General features: G+C 44.5%; 1 protein-coding gene across 2 annotated transcripts in view; it reads left to right on the top strand.

Moving 5' to 3' along the window:
• The first annotated feature begins 499 nt into the window (after positions 1 to 499).
• Positions 500 to 23,426, top strand: part of LOC121577978 (cadherin-22-like) — a 258,752-nt gene continuing 235,825 nt past the window's right edge. Inside the window, exon 1 of one of the 2 annotated variants that reach the window (XM_041892002.2) lies at positions 500 to 663. In XM_041892002.2, the coding sequence (XP_041747936.1) occupies positions 544 to 663 (120 nt within the window). In that variant the 5' untranslated portion in view covers positions 500 to 543. The remainder of the gene's footprint in view (positions 664 to 23,426) is intronic. The other variant, XM_041892000.2, reaches the window with a different exon arrangement.

The raw sequence follows: 23,426 nt of genomic DNA, 5'->3' as shown, positions 1-23,426 counted from the left end.
TCAACAAAGTACTGAGTAAAGGGTCTGAATAATTATTTAAATGTGATATTTCCATTTTAAATTTGTAATACAATTACACACACACAAAAAAAACTGTTTTTGCTTTGTCATTATGGGGTATTGTGTGTAGATTGATGAGGGAAAAAAAACAATTTAATCAATTTTAGAATAAGGCAGTAACATAAAAAATATGGAAAAAGTCAAAGGGTCTGAATACTTTCCGAATGCACTGTATATATTTTTTTACACACTTTTATTTATTTTACTAGGTCAATATGTCTTTATTGTAAATGTTTTGTCTCCAAACTGGTGGAAGTTGTGATAAAAGGGGGTGAATGTTTTATATGATGCAGCAAGACTTATTCTCACTACTCTCAACACTCTCTCTCCCTCTCGCTCACTTTCATTTGTAAATTCTCTCCATCACCGCAAGGGGCTTTCCAAACCGTGCAGTGTGTTTCTGTCCACTTAAAAAGACGACTCCAATAAAAGCCTAGTGGCAGGGAGGATGAGTGTGTCTGCGCTTCAGACTATCCGCCGCGGATGCTGCTTCTGCTGCTGCTCATAGGGGATCATACCTTTTGGAAAAAACGCAAGTCGGATAGACGGGACCAGTCTCTCCAACTTGCTACGCGAGTCTTTGACATTCTCCCACGTAAAAAGGTACGAGCATAATGTTTAGTCTACTTTTGCATTTATTTGGACATGGATAAACCGGCTGTATGAGCGACTTCTTTCCGCTCTCGTTTCCCTCTTCAATATCGTAGTTCAAGGGAAAAGAGGGGAACTAGAATTGAAAGCTGGAGAGTTTTGTATGGCGACCGACCGGAGAATGCCTTGCCAGTTGTCATGGAAATCCTCTCATTAGTGATGGGCGATTAACAATGCAATTAGGCTAAATCAAAGATTGAACTTGTTGCCATTTGCAACACTACACTGATGAAGGCGGAGAGATATCTCTGGTGAAATAACTGTTGACCGTGCGTAATGTTCTGTCCATCTCGTGCATTTTGTAAATCATCGGTTTACAGTGAACTTGTTTGCAGCTTGTTTAAAGCAGAATTATGTCTGAAGATATATTACACTATTTATGAATAAAAAAAGCATAATGGTGTGCGCAATATGTGTATTTTGTCTGGAGATCTATGATTGCTCACGGAGTTCAGGGAATTAAAGTCTAATAAAAAAAAAAACGTAAAATGCCTGGCTACTTAAGGAATTGAAATAGGCTATTGAGAACACATCACTATATGATAGCAGCCGAGTTCTGCAGTAGCCTATGCGATTAGATTATTGTATAGATTTATACTATTTTGACTGCAAACCCAATGTAATCGATGCAGATGGACTCAATGGGACACGCACTGCACATTTTTATTTGCGCAATGACAGGTAAGGGGAGAGAACGAAATAAAACACTCTGTATGGAGAGACTCAGCTCACTGCATATGGAATATTCTCTAGAAATGATAATGAATGGGCATTGTTGATAATGAATTGGCATTCTGAAACGACTGGAGTTGACACTTGATGCGCAGACTCCTGTGTGCATGGAAGTTGGACGTAGCTACCTATAGCCTTTATATTTAAAATTATAATTCACGTTTAAGCCTCAGTTAGGTATTATTATTTTCATAATCAACATACCTCCAGTTAGTGATATAACGTTTTATGTCTAAATCAGCACATCTCCAGTTATTTGCTATCTGGGGTTATTAGCTATCTGGGGTTATTTGCTATCTGGGGTTATTTGCTATCTGGGGTTCTTTGTTTGAAATTTCACCCAACATTTTTTATTAGTTAGGTTGTATCATATGGTTTACCATATGGGTCTTTTATAGCATACATTAGATGAGGTTTGACCTCTCTTTATACATTCATATTACATTTGTGCCTTCCTTTTGCCAAACTTATGCTGTATAACTCCGGATAGTTAGAAATCAATCAATAAGGCAATGATTGAATCCTTTGATAATCTGTATTCCAATATTCCATTGTTCCATGAATGTGCTTACATATCCTTCAGAAAAGTACTGTGTTGTAAGGAGATGTCTGGTCTCAACTCCTCTAGAGTTGGTCATTCAGACTGATGATGGTTTTAACCTAATTTGCAATGTTTTGAATTTTCCTTCGGGTAGATGACAAAAAATGTATCACTTAACTAATAGTTTTCACCGATTGATTTGTGATGCTAGTTCATATCCACTTGTACAAGTGTAGTGTGATCTTAATTTGACTTATATTGTCACAGTAAAATGATCCTGCAGCAACAGGATTTGAACGTTTAGTCCATAATGTTGCTTGATCGGTGGTTAGGCTATTAGTTGAGCCAAAAGTAGGCTACATGAAAAGTGCAATAGTGTTAATATAGACCAGAAAGAATACAGCCTACTATGGAGGAGCAGAATAAAATACTGTCTGATTTATGACCAGGGGGGTCAGCTAGCCTATGTACGTTTTACACCTGGTTATTACCGTCTGACCTTGCTTGAGGTCAGAAGTGTCCAAGTTCAATCTTTGAGAGTTTTGGGGGTTGCTAATTCTCACTACTAGGCTAGAATCTAATAGGAGGGACCCTCTTTCTTTCACCATCCAATCAATGAGTGTAATTATCCAATTAGATGCTGATCCACAAAAAGAATCAGCAGACTCTGAAAGCCGCTAGGGATCGCCCTTGAACACATATTGACAAGGTGGAGCATCGGTTTTAGACCTATACCACGGTAACACTTTAGGACGAGGGTGGAACATTTGTGTCTATATTAGAGCCATGGGCTCCCAAATCAAGACAATTGAATGTTGTCTATGACATCTAGTACACCTGGTCACGCTCATATTTAACCAATAAAAGGCATATCAGACATTATAAACTGGGTGGTTCGTGCCGTGAATGCTGATTGGCTGACAGCCGTGGTATATTTAAGCAATAAGGCACGAGGGGGTGTGGTATATGGCCAATATACCACGGCTAAGGGCTGTTCTTAGCATGACGCAAAGCGGAGTGCCCTTAGTCGTCGTATATTGGCAATATACCACAAACTCCAGAGGTGCCTTATTGCTATTATAAACTGGTTACCAACGTAATTAGAGCAGTAAAAATAAATGTTCTGTCATACCCGTGGCTTTCGGCCAATCAGCATTCAGGGCTCGAACCACCCAGTTTATAATCTCATATAGACTAGGTCTGCTGTAAGCAGCATGTACATTACAAGGTTTATACACTAGTAACCCAGATCTCCCAACTGAATACGTTATGTATTTATGGTGATATATGTACCTCTCCTGAATGCATATCTGGGTGCTCTCGGGCAGCCTCTTAGCTGATCCTAGGCACCCCCAACCCTCAGATAAATCGTTGCGATGAAGCAGTCCACCGTTGTGGGTCATTGATTACTGTTTACCGAGCCTGGGTATAAACCTCAGCTGAGGGAGGAGGGGTAGATGGATAGAATAAAGGAAGGAAGGAAACGCTGATAGATGTAGCTAGCCGTGGGGGTTGTAAAGATGACAAATAGGGGTTACAAACGAGAGAGGCTTTGTGACTCCCGGGCTATTAGACTGTTTAATTGATCTGGGCTCTGTGCGTCGGTTAGTTCATCCTCAGTGCTCCACTCTGCTCCACACCTGCTCCAGTGTCTTTGGCCCGGGACCAGTGGGCTGCTGGGTGGCTCGTTCACGCTCTCTGGGTTAAAGTCGAACACCTGCTGCCCCAGGAACCAGGCTCGTCTGCCAGGAGGTTGTGGTGACTATCGCTGCTGGGTTGTTTGGCGGAAACTGACACAGATGGGGTGTGATTAAAAGGGATGTGACTGACATGCCAACAAATAACCCTGAACCTTACCATAACCATAACCTTTTAACCAAACCCATATAGACCCCCTGGCCCCTAGGCACTTGATCTAGGATTGGATAGGCAAAACAATATGCTGGAGACTATGTAGTTTAGACCTAGCCAATCAAAGGTAAAAGTAAAGCTACAGTATTACTAGCTTGCTTATATCTGTCCAATACTTTCAAATCTACATAAGTGTTTTGGGTGTAGAGGTGAGGGGTCAATTTGAAACTTGGCAATAGTCTATTTCAATGGCATTTACTATGTTCCAAGATGGTTTAATAACTTTTCAATGTTATTTTATTTACTGTGGATAGAAGATGGTTTTAGATCTGCTCTCATCTGTTGTTGCCTAAAGGACTTGGCAACACCGAGGCAGACTGAAGGTGTTCATTCACAATGTGTCGCTTTTATGATGGGACTCAGGTACCAAGAACGGACAGTTTAGCTCCAAAACAGTTTCAACTGATACTGTGTAGTGTTCTGTATGATCCTGAATTTGAAATGGTTTCCAGCAGTGCTCCAGCAGTGCTCTCCTACTTGCAGTTGTTCAAGTTAGCATTTTCTATAACTTGTGGGTGATTCCTCAAATGTGTATGTTTTGAAATCAACATTTTGAAGTCGGTATTGTTGTTTTCTGCCCTATTGACATATAACCAAATAAAACACATCATTGGTCATACTCAATTTACATTGATATCCCCCATAGTTTTTACAACATGTGCTGAATTTTCAGTCATAACATAATTGTAACGTAGGAATGTAATGGTGCAAACTGTCAACTTCACTAGTAGCACTTAGGACATTTTACCAAGACCCCCCTGAATCTCTCTGAAGTGCCTTGGCAGTTGGCCAATGCTCGTAAGTGCTATAATGATGTTGAAAGCATCAACAAAATAATGTGATTTTGTAGGGTGTCATGAATTTCCTATGATTATCACCAAGCTCAGTGTTTCCTTGGAAATTTAGCTTTTGTGGAGGACATTTGGCCTTTGTCAGAGAGCAGAAGACTGAAAATGTATGATTTGCTTGTCTCACTTTTCTGGTATTTCCATCTGTAACTGTTAATGATAAAGGAGGCTAAGGATAAAGGTGCTTTCTGGTATCTCGGTGTCATAAAAGGTGAGTATACGGTAAATAGCAGCTTCTACGTCTGCATTGCTTGCTGTTTTAGGCTGGGTTTCTCTATAGCACTTTGTGACATCTGCTGATGTAAAAAGGGCTTTATAAATACATTTGATTGATGGATTGAGATCTGTTCGATATGAATAGCCTATCTATTTTCAGGTTAAGTTAATAAAAGGTCTGTTAGCTTTACTGATGAAATCACAAGTTGAACTGATTTATTTGTGTTCTACCATCTGGATTCAGGCACATAAAAATCATCCCCTAAAAATGGTGAGTTTACACCAAATAATGCTGAGTGATGGTACACATTTTGTAAAATTAGCATCAGTGTAATTTGAATTTATAAACTGCAACACACTTCCTAGAGCCATGTGTTGATTAGAGAGCCCTGCAGCCCATGCAAATCACATTTTTGCTAGCTGTTACCACTGGTAGTACGATAGATTTATAAGACAGAAAAGCCCCAACCCCCTATACGCCCCCTGGGACAAAACTGCCCAAAGTTTCACATTTGAAGCTTCTGAATAATGCCTTAGTGCTATCTGGGATGGTCATACATTCTGCTTCAATGGTAGTGGTGGATTCATAGGACCACCTGGTACACACACACAATCTCCCCCCACTATCTCCCCCTCTCCACACACACACTATCTCCCCCTCTCCACACACACGCTACCACCCCCCACTATTCACCCCTCTCCACACACACGCTACCACCCCCCACACTATCTCCCCCTCTCCACACACACACTATCTCCCCCTGTCCACACACACGCTACCACCCCCCACTATCTCCCCCTGTCCACACACACTATCTCCCCCTGTCCACACACACGCTACCACCCCACACTATCTCCCCCTGTCCACACATACGCTACCACCCCCCACTATCTCCCCCTGTCCACACACACACTACCACCCCCCACACTATCTCCCCCTCTCCACACACACGCTACCACCCCCCACACTATCTCCCCCTCTCCACACACACGCTACCCCCCCCACACACACACAAATTGCCCAAAGTTTTTCACATCCATAATCACAATAATTATAATTAATTATGTGTTGCAGTTTATAAATTCAAGTTTTTCACATCCAGAAATTCCTTTGGAAATGGCTAGATAAAGTAGGAGGCTTGCTGTTAGGCTGGTAATCCTCTGGTACTAAGGCCAGAGCCTTGGGCCTATGCTAGCCTAGTGCTGTGATAGTCAGGCTGGCCTTGGCATCTGTTTACCTCTGGAGACTACTGGCCAAATAATCGCCTCCAGCTCCAACTCCAGTGCTTTCTGGCCTGACCGCTACAGCACTGCTTATGCCGCAGATGCAGCAGAAAGTCTCAAAAGCATTACCATATTTTGGAGTTTTTACCACAGTATAGACCAGAGAGGCATAGACAGGAAGCATGGTGTGTGCACTGTGTGGTAAAGAAGAAGATGGAGATGAACTCCTGACGTTTCTAAGATTAACAAAAAAAAAAAGGAAACTTCTTGCGAGAATTGCTGGGGGCGTCTCGCCCTAGAACGCTGCACACTAGAACCTAGATCTCATGGTGTTTCTTCTCGGCTGGCATGGTACCTTTCTTCAGTAAGGCAATGCATTTCTCCTTCTGAGTCTATAGTATTATGAGTTTACCTGATCGTTCCTGCTTACCGTAAGGGCATTCTACATGACCAATGACTCTTATCACAGATTACAGACAAGAATCGATCAATGCCTTACTAACAGACTCCATCACACCACCTAAAGATGGCAAGTCAATAGTGCTGTGCAGTTCGCAAACGATTTCGTTCTTTTTGAACGACTCAAGAGTCATTATTCGTTTTTCAGAGTGACTCGTTCATTTTAGTCGTTTGTTTGACCTGCTGGCCGCAATGAATTCTTCAGTAGGATTTTATACGCGCTCCTCCAGCTCAGCTGCTCCGGAGACTTGCTCTGAGCAACAACTGTCTATCGTGTGCATTAGGGTTAAGCAATATACCGTATTTTACTACATACTGATATTGATGCACGGACCGGTTTGGGTTTTTACCGTAACCATTGGGTTTTTATATGATACGGCGTGTGTAACGTCCATTTTTATAATTTACTCCGCTACTTGTCGTCCCTCTCTGCTCTCTCTCCGTGCCACTTTCCACACAGACCTAGCCCTGCAACGTGTCACTGTGCATTTGTTGTTCAACCAATAGACACTTGCGTTCTGTCTGCATGGTCATGCAACAGTGTTGATGAGAACGATGCTGTTTCCACTTTCTTAATATAAATCCACAAGCGTTCTATAATTACACGATTAGTTTGTTTCTTATATCTGCAAACAGCTAGTTTGTCTTTCTTAGCAAGTTGTGGCTAAATCATGTTAGCTGCTAATGCTAATCGCTAGTTTGTGTTAGCTGCAAATGCTAATTGCAAATGCTAATCATTCTATTTCCACAATTCCAACAGTTTACCCAAGTGTTTGATCTAAATCACAAGTCAAATCGCAATTGCAACATTTGGTTAAAAATAAGGGCTAGATTTTTTGCGCCCTTCGTGACAGTGTGGAAATGATCTTAAATGAGTGCAGGAAGTGCAGAAATTGATGAAGATATATATATTTTTGAAATTTTATTGAACAGTATAAAACAATCAAAATGGAGAAAGACCCATTGAAATCACGTAGAATGTATGTGTTGCCACCACTAATCATAAAGCAAATTTAGAACTTTTATTATTCAAAAACATAAAATACCGCCACACTGTCAAAAATGTGAAAAATACTGTGCTATGATATTTAGGCCATCTCACCCAGCCCTAAGGTGCATGCAGAAAACGATCTCGCTGCAGGCAGCATAGAGAAGAAAAATACATGTTTGCATGGTGCAAGAATAAATGCAATTAATTGATTATTGAATGTAGTCGATGGAGACAGAGATTTGTAGAACCAAAACATACCTAAACATTCTGAAACATTCAAAACATACCTAAACATTCTGAAACATTCAAAACATACCTAAACATTGGGGGATGCGGCAGTTCACAAACGATATTATGCTAATATGTCACTCGCGGCAGTCAAGCAATTGCATTACCCCAAGAGTCGTTTACAATCTAGTCCGGTTGCGGCCACAACTAAGAGATTGGCAACTAGACCTTGTTTCAAATAAACAATATATCTTATTTGTATGCTTAGCAATCACAAAATAACATTGTTTGAAGCACACTTTTATAAGTCTCGGTTACAATACACAGCTCCAATAAGCCACCTATGTTGAACGACATGTGAATGAGAGGCTTGTAGAATCATTCTTTTTTTTTGTTCATCGTTCTCCGGTATTACTGAATCGAATGAAATGTGTCTAAATATTCGTTATTTTGACTGTATGAGTTGAAAAGAACTGAGTCAGTAAAAAGAGCCAAACTTCCCATCACTACAAGTCAACCACTCACATGGATAACAGATAATATTGGTAAACCGCTCAGACAGATAACAGATAGTATTGGTCAACCGCTCAGACAGATAACAGATAGTATTGGTCAACCGCTCAGACAGAAAACAGATAGTGTTGGTCAACCGCTCAGACAGATAACAGATAGTGTTGTTCAACCGCTCAGACAGATAACAGATAGTATTGGTCAACCGCTCAGACAGATAACAGATAGTGTTGGTCAACCGCTCAGACAGATAACAGATAGTATTAGTCAACCGCTCAGAAAGCAGATAACAGATAGTGTTGGTCAACCGCTCAGAAAGCAGATAACAGATAGTGTTGGTCAACCGCTCAGAAAGCAGATAACAGATAGTATTGGTCAACCGCTCAGACAGATAACAGATAGTATTGGTCAACCGCTCAGAAAGCAGATAACAGATAGTATTAGTCAACCGCTCAGAAAGCAGATAACAGATAGTGTTGGTCAACCGCTCAGACAGATAACAGATAGTATTGGTCAACCGCTCAGACAGATAACAGATAGTATTAGTCAACCACTCAGAAAGCAGATAACAGATAGTGTTGGTCAACCGCTCAGAATGCAGATAACAGATAGTATTGGTCAACCGCTCTGACAGATAACAGATGGTATTGGTCAACCGCTCTGACAGATAACAGATAGTATTAGTCAACCACTCAGAAAGCAGATAACAAATAGTGTTGGTCAACCGCTCAGAAAGCAGATAACAGATAGTATTGGTCAACCGCTCTGACAGATAACAGATAGTATTGGTCAACCGCTCTGACAGATAACAGATGGTATTAGTCAACCACTCAGAAAGCAGATAACAGATAGTATTAGTCAACCGCTCAGAAAGCAGATAACAGATAGTGTTGGTCAACCACTCAGAAAGCAGATAACAGATAGTATTAGTCAACCGCTCAGAAAGCAGATAACAGATGGTGTTGGTCAACCACTCAGAAAGCAGATAACAGATAGTATTAGTCAACCGCTCAGAAAGCAGATAACAGATAGTATTGGTCAACCGCTCTGACAGATAACAGATAGTATTAGTCAACCACTCAGAAAGCAGATAACAGATAGTGTTGGTCAACCACTCAGAAAGCAGATAACAGATAGTATTAGTCAACCGCTCAGAAAGCAGATAACAGATAGTGTTGGTCAACCACTCAGAAAGCAGATAACAGATAGTATTAGTCAACCGCTCAGAAAGCAGATAACAGATAGTGTTGGTCAACCACTCAGAAAGCAGATAACAGATAGTATTAGTCAACCGCTCAGAAAGCAGATAACAGATAGTATTGGTCAACCGCTCTGACAGATAACAGATAGTATTGGTCAACCGCTCAGAAAGCAGATAACAGATAGTATTAGTCAACCACTCAGAAAGCAGATAACAGATAGTATTGGTCAACCGCTCAGAAAGCAGATAACAGATAGTGTTGGTCAACCACTTAGAAAGCAGATAACAGATAGTATTAGTCAACCGCTCAGAAAGCAGATAACAGATAGTATTGGTCAACCACTCAGAAAGCAGATAACAGATAGTATTAGTCAACCGCTCAGAAAGCAGATAACAGATAGTATTAGTCAACCACTCAGAAAGCAGATAACAGATAGTATTAGTCAACCACTCAGAAAGCAGATAACAGATAGTATTGGTCAACCGCTCTGACAGATAACAGATAGTGTTGGTCAACCACTCAGAAAGCAGATAACAGATAGTATTGGTCAACCGCTCAGAAAGCAGATAACAGATAGTATTAGTCAACCACTCAGAAAGCAGATAACAGATAGTATTAGTCAACCACTCAGAAAGCAGATAACAGATAGTATTAGTCAACCGCTCAGAAAGCAGATAACAGATAGTGTTGGTCAACCACTCAGAAAGCAGATAACAGATAGTATTAGTCAACCGCTCAGAAAGCAGATAACAGATAGTATTGGTCAACCGCTCTGACAGATAACAGACAGTATTAGTCAACCGCTCAGAAAGCAGATAACAGATAGTATTGGTCAACCACTCAGAAAGCAGATAACAGATAGTATTAGTCAACCACTCAGAAAGCAGATAACAGATAATATTAGTCAACCGCTCTGACAGATAACAGATAGTATTAGTCAACCGCTCTGACAGATAACAGATAGTATTGGTCAACCACTCAGAAAGCAGATAACAGATAGTATTGGTCAACCGCTCAGAAAGCAGATAACAGATAGTATTGGTCAACCGCTCAGAAAGCAGATAACAGATAGTATTAGTCAACCGCTCAGAAAGCAGATAACAGATAGTATTGGTCAACCGCTCAGAAAGCAGATAACAGATAGTATTAGTCAACCGCTCAGAAAGCAGATAACAGATAGTATTGGTCAACCACTCAGAAAGCAGATAACAGATAGTATTGGTCAACCGCTCAGAAAGCAGATAACAGATAGTATTGGTCAACCGCTCAGAAAGCAGATAACAGATAGTATTAGTCAACCGCTCAGAAAGCAGATAACAGATAGTATTGGTCAACCGCTCAGAAAGCAGATAACAGATAGTATTAGTCAACCGCTCAGAAAGCAGATAACAGATAGTATTGGTCAACCGCTCAGAAAGCAGATAACAGATAGTATTAGTCAACCGCTCAGAAAGCAGATAACAGATAGTATTGGTCAACCGCTCAGAAAGCAGATAACAGATAGTATTAGTCAACCGCTCAGAAAGCAGATAACAGATAGTATTGGTCAACCACTCAGAAAGCAGATAACAGATAGTATTGGTCAACCGCTCAGAAAGCAGATAACAGATAGTATTGGTCAACCGCTCAGAAAGCAGATAACAGATAGTATTAGTCAACCGCTCAGAAAGCAGATAACAGATAGTATTGGTCAACCGCTCAGAAAGCAGATAACAGATAGTATTAGTCAACCGCTCAGAAAGCAGATAACAGATAGTATTGGTCAACCGCTCAGAAAGCAGATAACAGATAGTATTAGTCAACCGCTCAGAAAGCAGATAACAGATAGTATTGGTCAACCGCTCTGACAGATAACAGATAGTATTAGTCAACCGCTCAGAAAGCAGATAACAGATAGTATTAGTCAACCACTCAGAAAGCAGATAACAGTGTAACGATCCCGGCAGTCTGAGTCGGGTCCTGTCTGTGGACTAGTTTTCTGCTCGTGATCTCCAGTTTCCCGAGGGTTCTGGAACGCTCCGGGGAGCTCTCTTGATTTCCGCACCTGCATCCCATCAGCAATCTGCACACCTGGTCCTGATCATCACCCTTCTTAGGCTCTGGCCTAACATCCATTCCCTGCCGGATCGTTAGCCATGAACATCACTCGTCCGGAACCTTCATCCAACCTCTGCCTGGTGGTCGGCGGCTGCCGAGCCATGATCGGATCAACCACTGCACCCCCAACAACTAATCAACGCCGCCCGCTCTGTTCCCTGGATTATTCAGCATCACTCTTGAACTTGTAAATAAACACTCACCTTCGTTTCTACTTACCTTGTCCTGGTCTGCTTCTGGGTTCTGGCTTTGTAACTCGTGACAGAACGATCCGGCCAGTAATGAACCCAGCGGACCTGGACTCTGTTCGCCATGCCATTTCCCATCAGGAGAAGATGTTGGGACAACATAGCATGGCACTACAGGAGATAGCGTTGTCAGTTCGGAACCTTTCTACCGGTCTGACGGAGGTCCAGAACCAGCGCAAGTTTCCGGTGGAGGATCCACTACCGGTTTCACCCATCTCGCCTGCCGCGTCTGGAGCTGTGTCCTTCCGTGAGCCCAAGGTTCCGACGCCGGATAAATATGAGGGGAGCTGGGAAGATGCCGTTCTTTCCTTATGCAGTGTGGGTTAGTGTTCGATCTACAGCCCTACTCTTATGCCACAGACAAGGCTAGGATAGCCTTTGTGATTGAGTTGCTGCGTGGTCGAGCGCTGGAGTGGGCTTCAGCCGTTTGGGAACGACAAGACCCCTGCATGGCTTCATACCAGGGGTTCACGGCCGAGATGAGGAAGCTCTTCGACCATTCCGTCCGGGGAGGGACGCAGCTAGGCGCCTGTTTTCGCTTCACCAAGGAACTCGCAGCGTGGCCGACTTCGTGATCGAGTTCAAGACGTTGGCTGTGGAGAGTGGGTGGAATGAGGAGTCTCTGCAAGTGGCCTTTACCAGGGTCTGTCGGAGCAGCTCAAGGATGAGTTGATCTCCTATCCGGAGCCTAGTGACCTGGACAGCTTGGTAGCCTTGTCTATTCGGGGTGGATAATCGAGTCCGAGAGCGAAGGAGGGAGAAGCAATGGGGTCCGTCCAATCGATCAGCTTCTCAGTTCCCAGTCGGGTCGGGTGGTGGACCAGAACACGTCGATCATTCTCCACCACAAAGGATTAGTGAAGAGGTCCTCTCTCCCGATTCTGAACCCATGCAAGTGGGGCGGCACGGGTTAACCAAGGAGGAGCGTCAACATAGACGTAAGACCAACTGCTGCCTCTACTGTGGTAGCTCGGGACATTACATCTCCACTTGTTCCCGGCGGTCGTCAAACTGCCCGGCTCGCTAAAGTTGGGAGGACTTTTAGCGAGCCAGTTTCAACCTCTCAGTACCTCTGTCAGACCCCGTTTCCCGGCTACCCTTGTGAACAGGAATCAGAGCTTAGCGATTAACGCTTTTATCGATTCAGGTGCCGATGGAAGCTTTCTTGATGCCGAGTTGGTGGAACAGCTGGGGCTTTCCAAGGAGCAATTGCCGGAAGCCATTGAAGCGACCACTCTGAACGGCAGTAGTCTGGCACGTATCACGATGAGGACTGAACCGGTTAAGATGCTGTTGTCGGGGAATCATTCGGAGATGATTTCATTCTTCATTCTGCCGTCTTCCCATGTTCCTCTGGTCCTTGGATACCCCTGGCTGAAGGAACACAATCCCACGTTCGATTGGGTGACGGGCAAGGTAACGAGTTGGAGCCTTGATTGTCATGCTAACTGTCTCAAGACTGCCTGTCCCCATTCGGTTCCCAGTCAGGTGATTGAGGCTAAACCCCCCAGATTTGTCCCTGGTTCCCGAGACATATCACGATTTGGGGGAAGTGTTCAGTAAGCAGAAGGCTCTGTCACTCCCTCCCCACCGACCATATGATTGTGCCATCAACCTGTTCCCTGGAGCTGTCTACCCCAAGGGAAGGTTATACAGTATCTCCCGCCCTGAACGTGAGGCTTTGGAGACCTACATCAAGGAGTCCCTAGCTGCTGGTCTCGTTCGTCCCTCGTCATCACCCCTGGGGGCAGGATTCTTCTTTGTGGGTAAGAAGGATGGCTCTCTTCGACCGTGTATTGATTATCGGGGGTTGAATGACATCACGGTCAAGAACAAGTATCCCCTGCCCTTGATGAGTTCTGCCTTCGACTCCTTACAGGGTGCTACGGTGTTCACCAAGCTAGACCTACGCAATGCGTATCACATGGTCCGGATCAGAGAGGGAGACGAGTGGTTGACGGGTTTCAATACACCGATGGGTCACTTGAGTATCAGGTGATGCCGCTTTGGACTGACCAATGCTCCAGCGGTATTCCAGAGTATGGTGAACGACGTCCTGAGAGATATGATCGGTCTCTTTGTGTTTGTTTACCTGGATGACATTCTGATCTTCTCGAAGGAACCTTCCGACCACGTCCAGCATGTCCGGCAGGTTCTGCAGCGATTGTTGGAGAATCGCCTGTTCGTGAAGGCCGAGAAGTGCGAGTTTCACGCCCACACGACATCCTTTCTCGGGTACATCATCTCCAGGGAGAGATTAGGATGGACCAGGAGAAGGTTAGAGCGGTTCTGGAATGGGCCCAGCCCGGTACGAGATTGCAGCTCCAGAGATTTTTGGGGTTTGCGAATTTCTACCGCAGATTCATCCGGGGATTACAGCCGTGTGGCCGCTCCGTTAACGGCCTTGACTTCCAGTATCAGGAGCTTCAAGTGGAATCCGGAGGCGGATCGAGCGTTTCTGGATTTGAAGAGGCGATTCACCAACGCACCGATTCTCTCTCAACCGGACACGGCCCGTCAGTTCGTCGTTGAAGTAGACGCGTCTGATGTGGGAGTTGGCGCCATCCTGTCGCAGCGATGCTCCACGGACAGTAAACTCCATCCCTGCGCCTACTACTCTCGTCGCCTTTCGCCTGCGGAGAGGAATTACGATGTGGGTAACCGGGAGCTTCTCGCGGTGAAACTTGCCTTGGAGGAGTGGCGCCACTGGTTGGAGGGGCGGAGCAGCCGTTTATTGTCTGGACTGACCACAAGAATCTTGCTTACGTGCAATCGGCTAGACGTCTCAACTCCCGTCAGGCCAGGTGGTCGTTGTTTTTCGGACGATTCAATTTTTCCCTGACGTTCCGACCTGGATCTAAGAACGGCAAGGCGGACGCCTTGTCTCGGATGTTCTCCAAGACGGAGGAGAGTGGGTCCAAGACCGAGACAATTCTCCCCCGGAACTGCGTCGTGGGAGCGGTTAGGTGGAAGATTGAGGAGGAGGTGATGGCGGCTCTTCGGACGCAGCCCGGTCCCGGTAACGGTCCACCCGGGTCGGTTGTTTGTGCCTGAGTCGGTTCGTCCTGCGGTCCTCAAATGGTCCCACGCCAGCAAGATGGCTTGTCACCCTGGCGTGGCTCGGACGATGGCGTTTCTTCGCAGACGTTTTTGGTGGCCTGCCATGGCCGAGGATACTCGGGGTTATGTTGCTGCCTGTCCAGTGTGTGCGCAGAATAAGAGTACCAATCGGCCCAGCTCTGGACTACTTCACCCCCTTCCTATTCCCCGGCGACCATGGTCGCATCTGGCCCTGGACTTTGTCACTGGGTTGCCCGCTTCTGAGGGGAACACGGTCGTTCTGACTATCGTGGACAGATTCAGCAAGTTCGCCCACTTTGTGCCAATTGCCAAGCTTCCCTCTGCCTCGGAGACGTCCGAGGTCCTGGTTAGGGAGGTTTTCAGGGTCCACGGGTTGCCCAGTGATATCGTTTCCGACCGTGGCCCTCAGTTTACCTCTGCTGTCTGGAAGTCCTTCTGTTTGGCCATTGGAGCTACAGTCAGTCTCACATCTGGTTTTCACCCCCCAATCTAATGGTCAGGCGGAGAGAGCCAACCAGAAGATGGAATCCACGCTACGCTGCCTGGCCTCTTCCAACCCCACCTCCTGGGTCTCTCAGTTGCCTTGGGTTGAGTATGCCCACAATACTCTCCCTACATCTGCCACTGGGATGTCTCCCTTCCAGTGCCTGTATGGCTACCAACCTCCCTTGTTCCCTTCTCAGGAGAAGGAGCTCTCAGTGCCTTCTGTTCAGGCCCATATTCAGTCGTTGCCACCGGACCTGGCATCGGGCCAGAAAGGCACTCCTTAGAGTTTCGGACCGGTATCAGCTCCAGGCGAATCGTCGCCGGATCCCCGCTCCCACCTACACCATCGGAGATAGGGTCTGGTTGGCCACACGGGATCTTCCTTTACGGACTGAGTCTAGGAAGTTGTTACCGAAGTTCATTGGTCCGTTTGTGGTGGAGAAGGTGATCAATCCGGTGGCAGTTCGACTCAAACTCCCGAGGACGCTCAGAGTCCATCCCACCTTTCATGTCTCCTGCCTCAAGCCTGTTTTCCTCAGTCCTCTGTTGCCTCCTCCGCCTCCTCCTCCTCCTCCTCGGATGATCGGAGGTGGTCCTGCCTACACGGTGCGACGCATCATGGATTCCAGACGGCGGGGCCGGGGTTTCCAGTATCTCGTGGACTGGGAGGGGTATGGTCCTGAAGAGAGGAGTTGGATTCCGCGGCGACAGATCCTAGATGCTGACCTCATCCGTGACTTCTACCGCCTCCATCCTGGCGCTCCGGGGAGTCCGCCCGGTGGCGTTCGTCGGAGGGGGGTACTGTAACGATCCCGGCAGTCTGAGTCGGGTCCTGTCTGTGGACTAGTTTTCTGCTCGTGATCTCCAGTTTCCCGAGGGTTCTGGAACGCTCCGGGGAGCTCTCTTGATTTCCGCACCTGCATCCCATCAGCAATCTGCACACCTGGTCCTGATCATCACCCTTCTTAGGCTCTGGCCTAACATCCATTCCCTGCCGGATCGTTAGCCATGAACATCACTCGTCCGGAACCTTCATCCAACCTCTGCCTGGTGGTCGGCGGCTGCCGAGCCATGATCGGATCAACCACTGCACCCCCAACAACTAATCAACGCCGCCCGCTCTGTTCCCTGGATTATTCAGCATCACTCTTGAACTTGTAAATAAACACTCACCTTCGTTTCTACTTACCTTGTCCTGGTCTGCTTCTGGGTTCTGGCTTTGTAACTCGTGACAAACAGATAGTATTGGTCAACCGCTCAGACAGATAACAGATAGTATTGAATTATTATGCATCCTTTTTTTTGTGATCAACTTTTTATTTTGCTTACCATTTTGCTTACCATTTTGCTTACCATATTCAGTTCTCATAATTTTTGTTCCATAATTTCAAATGTATATTGTTGAAGTACCTGTGGGCTGCCAATCTAAAGAATAACATATGCATACAAAGATGGAAACCATCATATCACAAAGCTTAGTAATAATATTTGTATTTGAAGGGACAATCAGCAGTTGCTACACTTTTGGAAGTATAAATGAATGATGTGTACCCATTGATTCTTGAAGAATATAACTTATAAATGCCTCATAAACTCAGTGTAACTGTCCTACCCCATCAAAACCCAAATATAAGCTTGTTTTACAACATAGCTTCAAAAATGTGGTTAAAATCAATAATTTTGATATCATGGATGTCAGTCCTTGCATCCATAGCGCTCTCTCTATGAATTTGAGTAGTTGCATTTCTCCAGCCCCCTCAGCTTTCTACCGAAACAGGGGCAGGGTGGATCTTTGTTATTGTTTCTACTGCTGATTGCCACATTAAAGAAAGCATCCCTTTCCCCTCAACCCACCCAGCCTACATTTCCCCATCCAAACACCCGCATCCCTCATCCAAATTATTACTCATCCCTCATCTCAATAGAGGGATTTCCGGAGTACTAGACAATTGATTGCGTCTATAAAGTAACAGTGCAATGTTGAAGTCCAGTGCGGTTGACCAGCTCGACAGATACAGTGATTTTTCAGCTTTCAGGCTAGAAATTGTCTCTCTCATACAGCTTTACTGTGTACTGTAGATCAGCTCTTTAGACAGCCCCTGTGGTTCTTTCTCTCTCTCTCTCTCTCTCTCTCTCTCTCTCTCTCTCTCTCTCTCTCTCTCTCTCTCTCTCTCTCTCTCTCTCTCTCTCTCTCTCTCTCTGTCTCTCTCTCTCTCTCTGAAAGAGTTTTCTTTGTCTCTTGCAACATTTGCCCTGCCCAGGGTCTGGCCAGCTCCGACCATCGTTAAGCTGTCATATAGAGACATGGTCTTGACATATGGTGGCTTAGACTACAGCACAATGTGTGCCTTGGGGTGAGGAGTTCTGCTCTGGATTCAATCTCAGAAGTATTTTTGAAAAGAAAGCACAGCTTGTGATACTGTGGCCAATGTTTTTTCATCTCACAACAGACAGACATTCAGTGTTACCTCAAGGTCTTACAACCTGACAATAACATTTTCTCAGTGTTACCTCAAGGTCTTACAACCTGACAATAAGATTTTCTCAGTGTTACCTCAAGGTCTTACAACCTGACAATAAGATTTTCTCAGTGTTACCTCAAGGTCTTACAACCTGACCATATGATTTTCTCAGTGTTACCTCATGGTCTTACAACCTGACAATATGATTTTCTCAGGCGACACTTTCTTTTCAAATTCAAAATATGCCAAGAGTAGACGCATAACAATGTGCTATCAATGAGGATTTTATCAAAAAACATAACCAATGGATTTCCACTGTATGTGTCGTGATGTGCTACAAGTTATGATAACCCACAGGAGAGAAAGAGATAGCAATCTCTTGAAATATACTTTTAAAATGTCTCTAATCAAGATGGGCAGCACAGGAATTTGCTCACTTCAACATTAGACGGTCACAGGTATTATATTTACAGTAGTTCATGCACTAGTATAAAAACGCTGTGTGTGAGGGTGGGTGGGTAAGAGAGATAGAAAGAGTGTGTGTGTGTGTGCGAGTGAGCGAGAGAAAGATGGAGAGAGAGAGAGAGAGAGAGAGAGAGAGAGAGAGAGAGAGAGAGAGAGAGAGAGAGCATGTGCGTGTGCAAGAGAGTGTGTGCGTGTGTTTCTCTCCCCACTCACTGTGGCTGAGGTGTGGGAGAGAGTGTGGAGAAAGAGGAGGCTGAATCAGACTGGGCCGTTCTGCGTGGGACCTTGCGCAAAGTGCTTCTGTTCTGGATCTCTGTAAGGCAGCAAAGTAAACTAGATCATCTGAGTGACAGTGAACAAGGTTAGGAAGCATCTCAGAGCAACGTAGCTTTGAAAAGGCCTGCCTCTGGTGGGCTGCGGATATTCTCTCCAAACTGAGAGAGATGTTGACTAGGGCTGCCTCCCAAATTACACCTTCCTCCCTATATAGTGCACTACTTTTGACCAGAGCCATATGTGCCCTGGTTAAAAGTAGTGCACTACACCTGGAATAGGGTGCAAATTTGGGACGCACCCTAGGTGGGAGTGAAGGAGATTTCGGCCATTTCCAACATTTCAACAGAGACTTTTACTTCCTTGCTTCCTGTCTGCAGCTAGACTTGCATCATGACCAAGATGATATTGACTTATCGTGGGGTGTTTCTGTTGATTATGATATTGTTAATGGTATTTCTATGTGTACATGCATGATAATATGTGGGTGTGTTTGAGTTTATGCTTAAGCACCCAATTGCTAATGTGCACATGCATTTATATGCATCCGGTGTTTGGCATTTTGTGGTGTGTGTGTGTGTGTGCGTGTACGTGTCAGCATGTGTGTGTTCACTGCTGAATCTGCCATATCTGTGTAAAGAAGTTATGATATGACAATGGCACATCTGTTTTTAATGGTGCACAGCCGCATCCACACAATTTAATCCGGGGACACGTTGGGATTTGTTCTGATGATGCATATCTTTGGGAGATTAAGCCCTCTGCCTGGATTTGCAGAGTTTTCTGTCATTCTGCGTGCACTTCTTTGTTTCTGCAGCATAATGGGCTTTGTAAGTTAATACCCATGAGACACCACACTACTTCTGAGCTGGGATTGCGATATGTCCCAGTTCGAAGTTGCTTCCACTCTGATTGGAACACACAGAACGGGTGGATTTGGCAGAGAGCGACATTAATCGCTGCGGTCCTCCTTTCTTTTCTGTATTTCCCCTCCCTTTTTTGTGTTTTCACTCAATTGTGAGCGATGTCATTCTGATATGGATCGATTTGCATAGTCAACATTGGCTTCTAGTGATGGGGTTCCAGTTGTCTGATGAAGTCGAGGTCAGACAGTTGGCTTCTAGTGATGGGATTCTGGTGATGGGGTTCCTAGTGATGGGGTTCTAGTTGACTGATGATGAGGTCTAGAAGTCAGACAGTTGGCTTCGAGTGATGGGGTTCTAGTGATGGGGTTCTAGTGATGGGGTTCTAGTGATGGGGTTCTGGTGATGGGGTTCTAGTGATGGGGTTCTGGTGATGGGGTTCTAGGGATGGGGTTCTGGTGATGGGGTTCTAGTTGACTGATTATGAAGTCTAGAAGTTAGACAGTTGGCTTCTAGTGATGGGGTTCTGGTGATGAGGTTCTAGTGATGGGGTTCTAGTGATGGTGTTCTAGTGATGGGGTTCTGGTGATGGGGTTCTGGTGATGGAGTTCTAGTGATGGGGTTATGGTGATGGGGTTCTAGTTGACTGATGATGAAGTCTAGAAGTCAGACAGTTGGCTTCTAGTGATGGGGTTCTAGTGATGTGGCTCTAGTGATGGGGTTCTGGTGATGGGTTCTGGTGATGGGGTTCTGGTGATGGGGTTCTGGTGATGGGGTTCTGGTGATGGGGTTCTAGTGATGGGGTTCTAGTGATGGGGTTCTAGTGATGGGGCTCTGGTGATGGGTATTCTAGTTGACTGATGATGAAGGCGAGAAGTCAGACAGTTGGACAGTAGCATACATGGGCGCCAGGGCCCATAGGGCTCTTGTTAAAAGTAGTGCACTGTATAGGAAAAAGGGTGCCATTTTGGGACTCAGGCCTTGAGTGTGCTAGTATCAACACAGTATGGGACTTAATCTCAAATGACACTTCCCTATAGTGCGGTAGTGCACTCCTTTTGACCACAGTTAACAGTACATGATTGGATGACCTTAAATGGAGAGGGAAGGATGTCACACGTAATAGCAAACAGTTGCCGGAGTGCTATGTTTATGAGACATGTGGACTGCCCACGGTTTACGGGTTTTCCATCTGTGAGGTGAGGATTCACAGTGGGCAGTGTGGGATCTCACACCTTTCTGTTTCATCAGCAGAATTAACCATTAAAGGTAACACGAAAAGTAGCACTTGCCTTATAAGTGTGAAGAAAATATAAGACGTTATGGAAAAGAGGGTAAAGCAAGGCGTTTTCGAAAACCCACTGCCTGATTTGTTAAAATATCCCCACCCCCACACTCTATTACAACTGGACTATAGTTATAGTCTTCAAACTACATTTAAAACATTTAAAAGTGAAAGTTGAACTTTAATTGTGTTTCTGTGATTTATTACTTGATATTATTACTTTGCACTTTTCGTGGTCCCTAACAAGTTTCTTCAATTACCTGATCGGTATACATTTCCTTACGTTTCCCTACTAAATTGATATTCTGATTAAGTTTGGTCTTTCGCACCGCAATCAACTCAAACAACTTCAACTAGGAAAAGAAAATGACATTTGAATGAGTCGAATATGGCTCTGCCCATAACTGGTTGGGTTGCTACTTTACAAGGCAATGAAATAATACAACATAATTCTACTTGTGAAGATAAGAACTGGAGTTTAATTAGGCGTTTATCTTGCAAGGTGCAGTGTAACAGTGGTTCGGTGGTTTGTTTACGACAACTGATTTATTTCACAAGGCGGTCTGTAATACGCAGATAAACAGCTCATTATACTCAAGGCTCCAACAGCTCTCATTGATAAGGACACCTGGCAGTTGAATTTTAAACGGTCTGATCTTTGTTCTTATGTGAGTTTCACCCTAGGTTTTACCTGAGTGAGTGGCCGCCTGGCCGGAATGGGACCCTTCACCTCTGTAGCCGACGTTTCCCTTTTCAGAGGTGACAGATAATGGCGCATCTCTTTAGAGTTGATATTGCTGCCTTTGAAGCTATCCATTTTGTCTCTCCAAGCTCTCATTGTAACATACAGGGCTATAATCAGTGTTTGTAGATGTGGGATGCTTGTGGACGTATCACTCACAGCTAAATTCAGTCTGAACAAAGCAAACAGCTGCAAAAGGAAAATAAAATACTCCTTAACATGGTATTTTACCACTCACCGGCTTGTTGTTGCCTGATACCTCTTAAATGATTATTTTACCACATATATCCCAGTGAACACAAGACGACCAAAAACACATATTTTCAACGTCTTTTGCTCATAGGGATCAGTTACACAAGTTATGTTGCTGTTGATAAAGCCTCTGAATGGACTTGTCAATATCGGTCTTACTATGCTCTGTTTTACTAGTGTATTTGAGGAGGTATTTTGAGTGATGGGTCCCCTAAAGTCCCTCCCTGTCACGCCCTGGCTCTAGGGACTATTTTATGTTGAGCCAGGGTGTGTAGTGTCTATGTTTTGTGTTCTATGTTTAGTTTCTAGTTCATGTGTTTTCTATGTTGGCCGGGGTGGTTCTCAATCAGAGGCAACGTGAATCAGCTGTTGCTTGTTGTCTCTGATTGGGAACCATACTTAGGCAGCCTATTGTGCACTTGTGTTTCGTGGGATCTTGTTCCGTGTAGGTTTGTGTATGTTACCGAGGACTTCACGTATCGTTTTGTTGTTTTTGTTTGTGTGGTGAATTAAAATAAAAGTATGTACTCGTATCACGCTGCGCCTTGGTCCACTCCTTTCGACGATCGTGACACTCCCCTCCATTGGGTGACACAGGTTGATAGTGTGTTTATTAAGGCTGGGCTCCCTGTGTTTTACCTTGTGGCTTCTCAGTGAAAATGTCTCTGGTGCACTGAAGCCTCTCCAAGGTACCACCACTGTGCTGCGCTAACCAGCCCTACACTGTTCAGACACCACACGCCTCTCCGGTAGCCGCAGTCTCACTTTATGGGCTGCCCAGTCTTCTAATTGTGTCTGAGCCAACTGCATATTTAGGAGGCAACATGTCACAGATGTTTAATGTGCCTCCAACTGCTCGGCACAACAGGTGGTTCTATTCAATTCTGCTGTCTTGAAAGGAGAAATATAGATGCTGTATTCTCCCAGATTGCTGGCAAAGAAAGAATGGAGTGCATAAAAGGTGATGGAAATGGCAGTTGATGTTTCTGGACTGTTGTGGTCATGTTTCAAAATGGTGGCAGGGGCTGACAGGTGGTGAGGGATCAGGGGGGAGGAGGGAGAGGTTTAGTCTCCTTGATGTAACCATACTAAAGCCCAGACTGCATAGAATAAATTATTTTATATCCAGGGTTAATTTAATAAGTATTATATTTCATTTCAGGATAAAGAAAATTAGAGATAAAAGTAGGTGTCAGTGTGTCGGTAGTGTAGTAGTTGTTCTACTAACCTTGAGGTGTGATATTACGGTCAATGACTTCTAAGTATTTTTTGTTGGCAATTGACAAAGATCCATGGTGTCATTGATTTAATTATTTTTATCTGATGTTGTACTGTGGTCCCTTTCAAATATATTATTCAATATATTAATATTTATTTTAGTTCATTCACTGTTTTGAAAGGCATGCATTTTATAGTAACAGCCAGATGTGTTCAGCTAGGCTAAAATGTCAGTCGTACCCAGCGGCAAAACTGGTTGCAATGACGTCCCTATGACGTCATTGCAACCCTATGACGTCATTACAACCCTATGACGTCATTACAACCCTATGACGTCATTGGGACCATTTTCGCCGCTCGGTAACCTGCTGAAACTGAAAA

The sequence above is a fragment of the Coregonus clupeaformis genome, chromosome 12 (genome assembly GCF_020615455.1).
Source record: "Coregonus clupeaformis isolate EN_2021a chromosome 12, ASM2061545v1, whole genome shotgun sequence".
NCBI lineage: Eukaryota > Metazoa > Chordata > Actinopteri > Salmoniformes > Salmonidae > Coregonus > Coregonus clupeaformis.
Note: the sequence above shows the minus strand (reverse complement) of the source record. Positions and strands in the feature narration are given on the sequence as shown.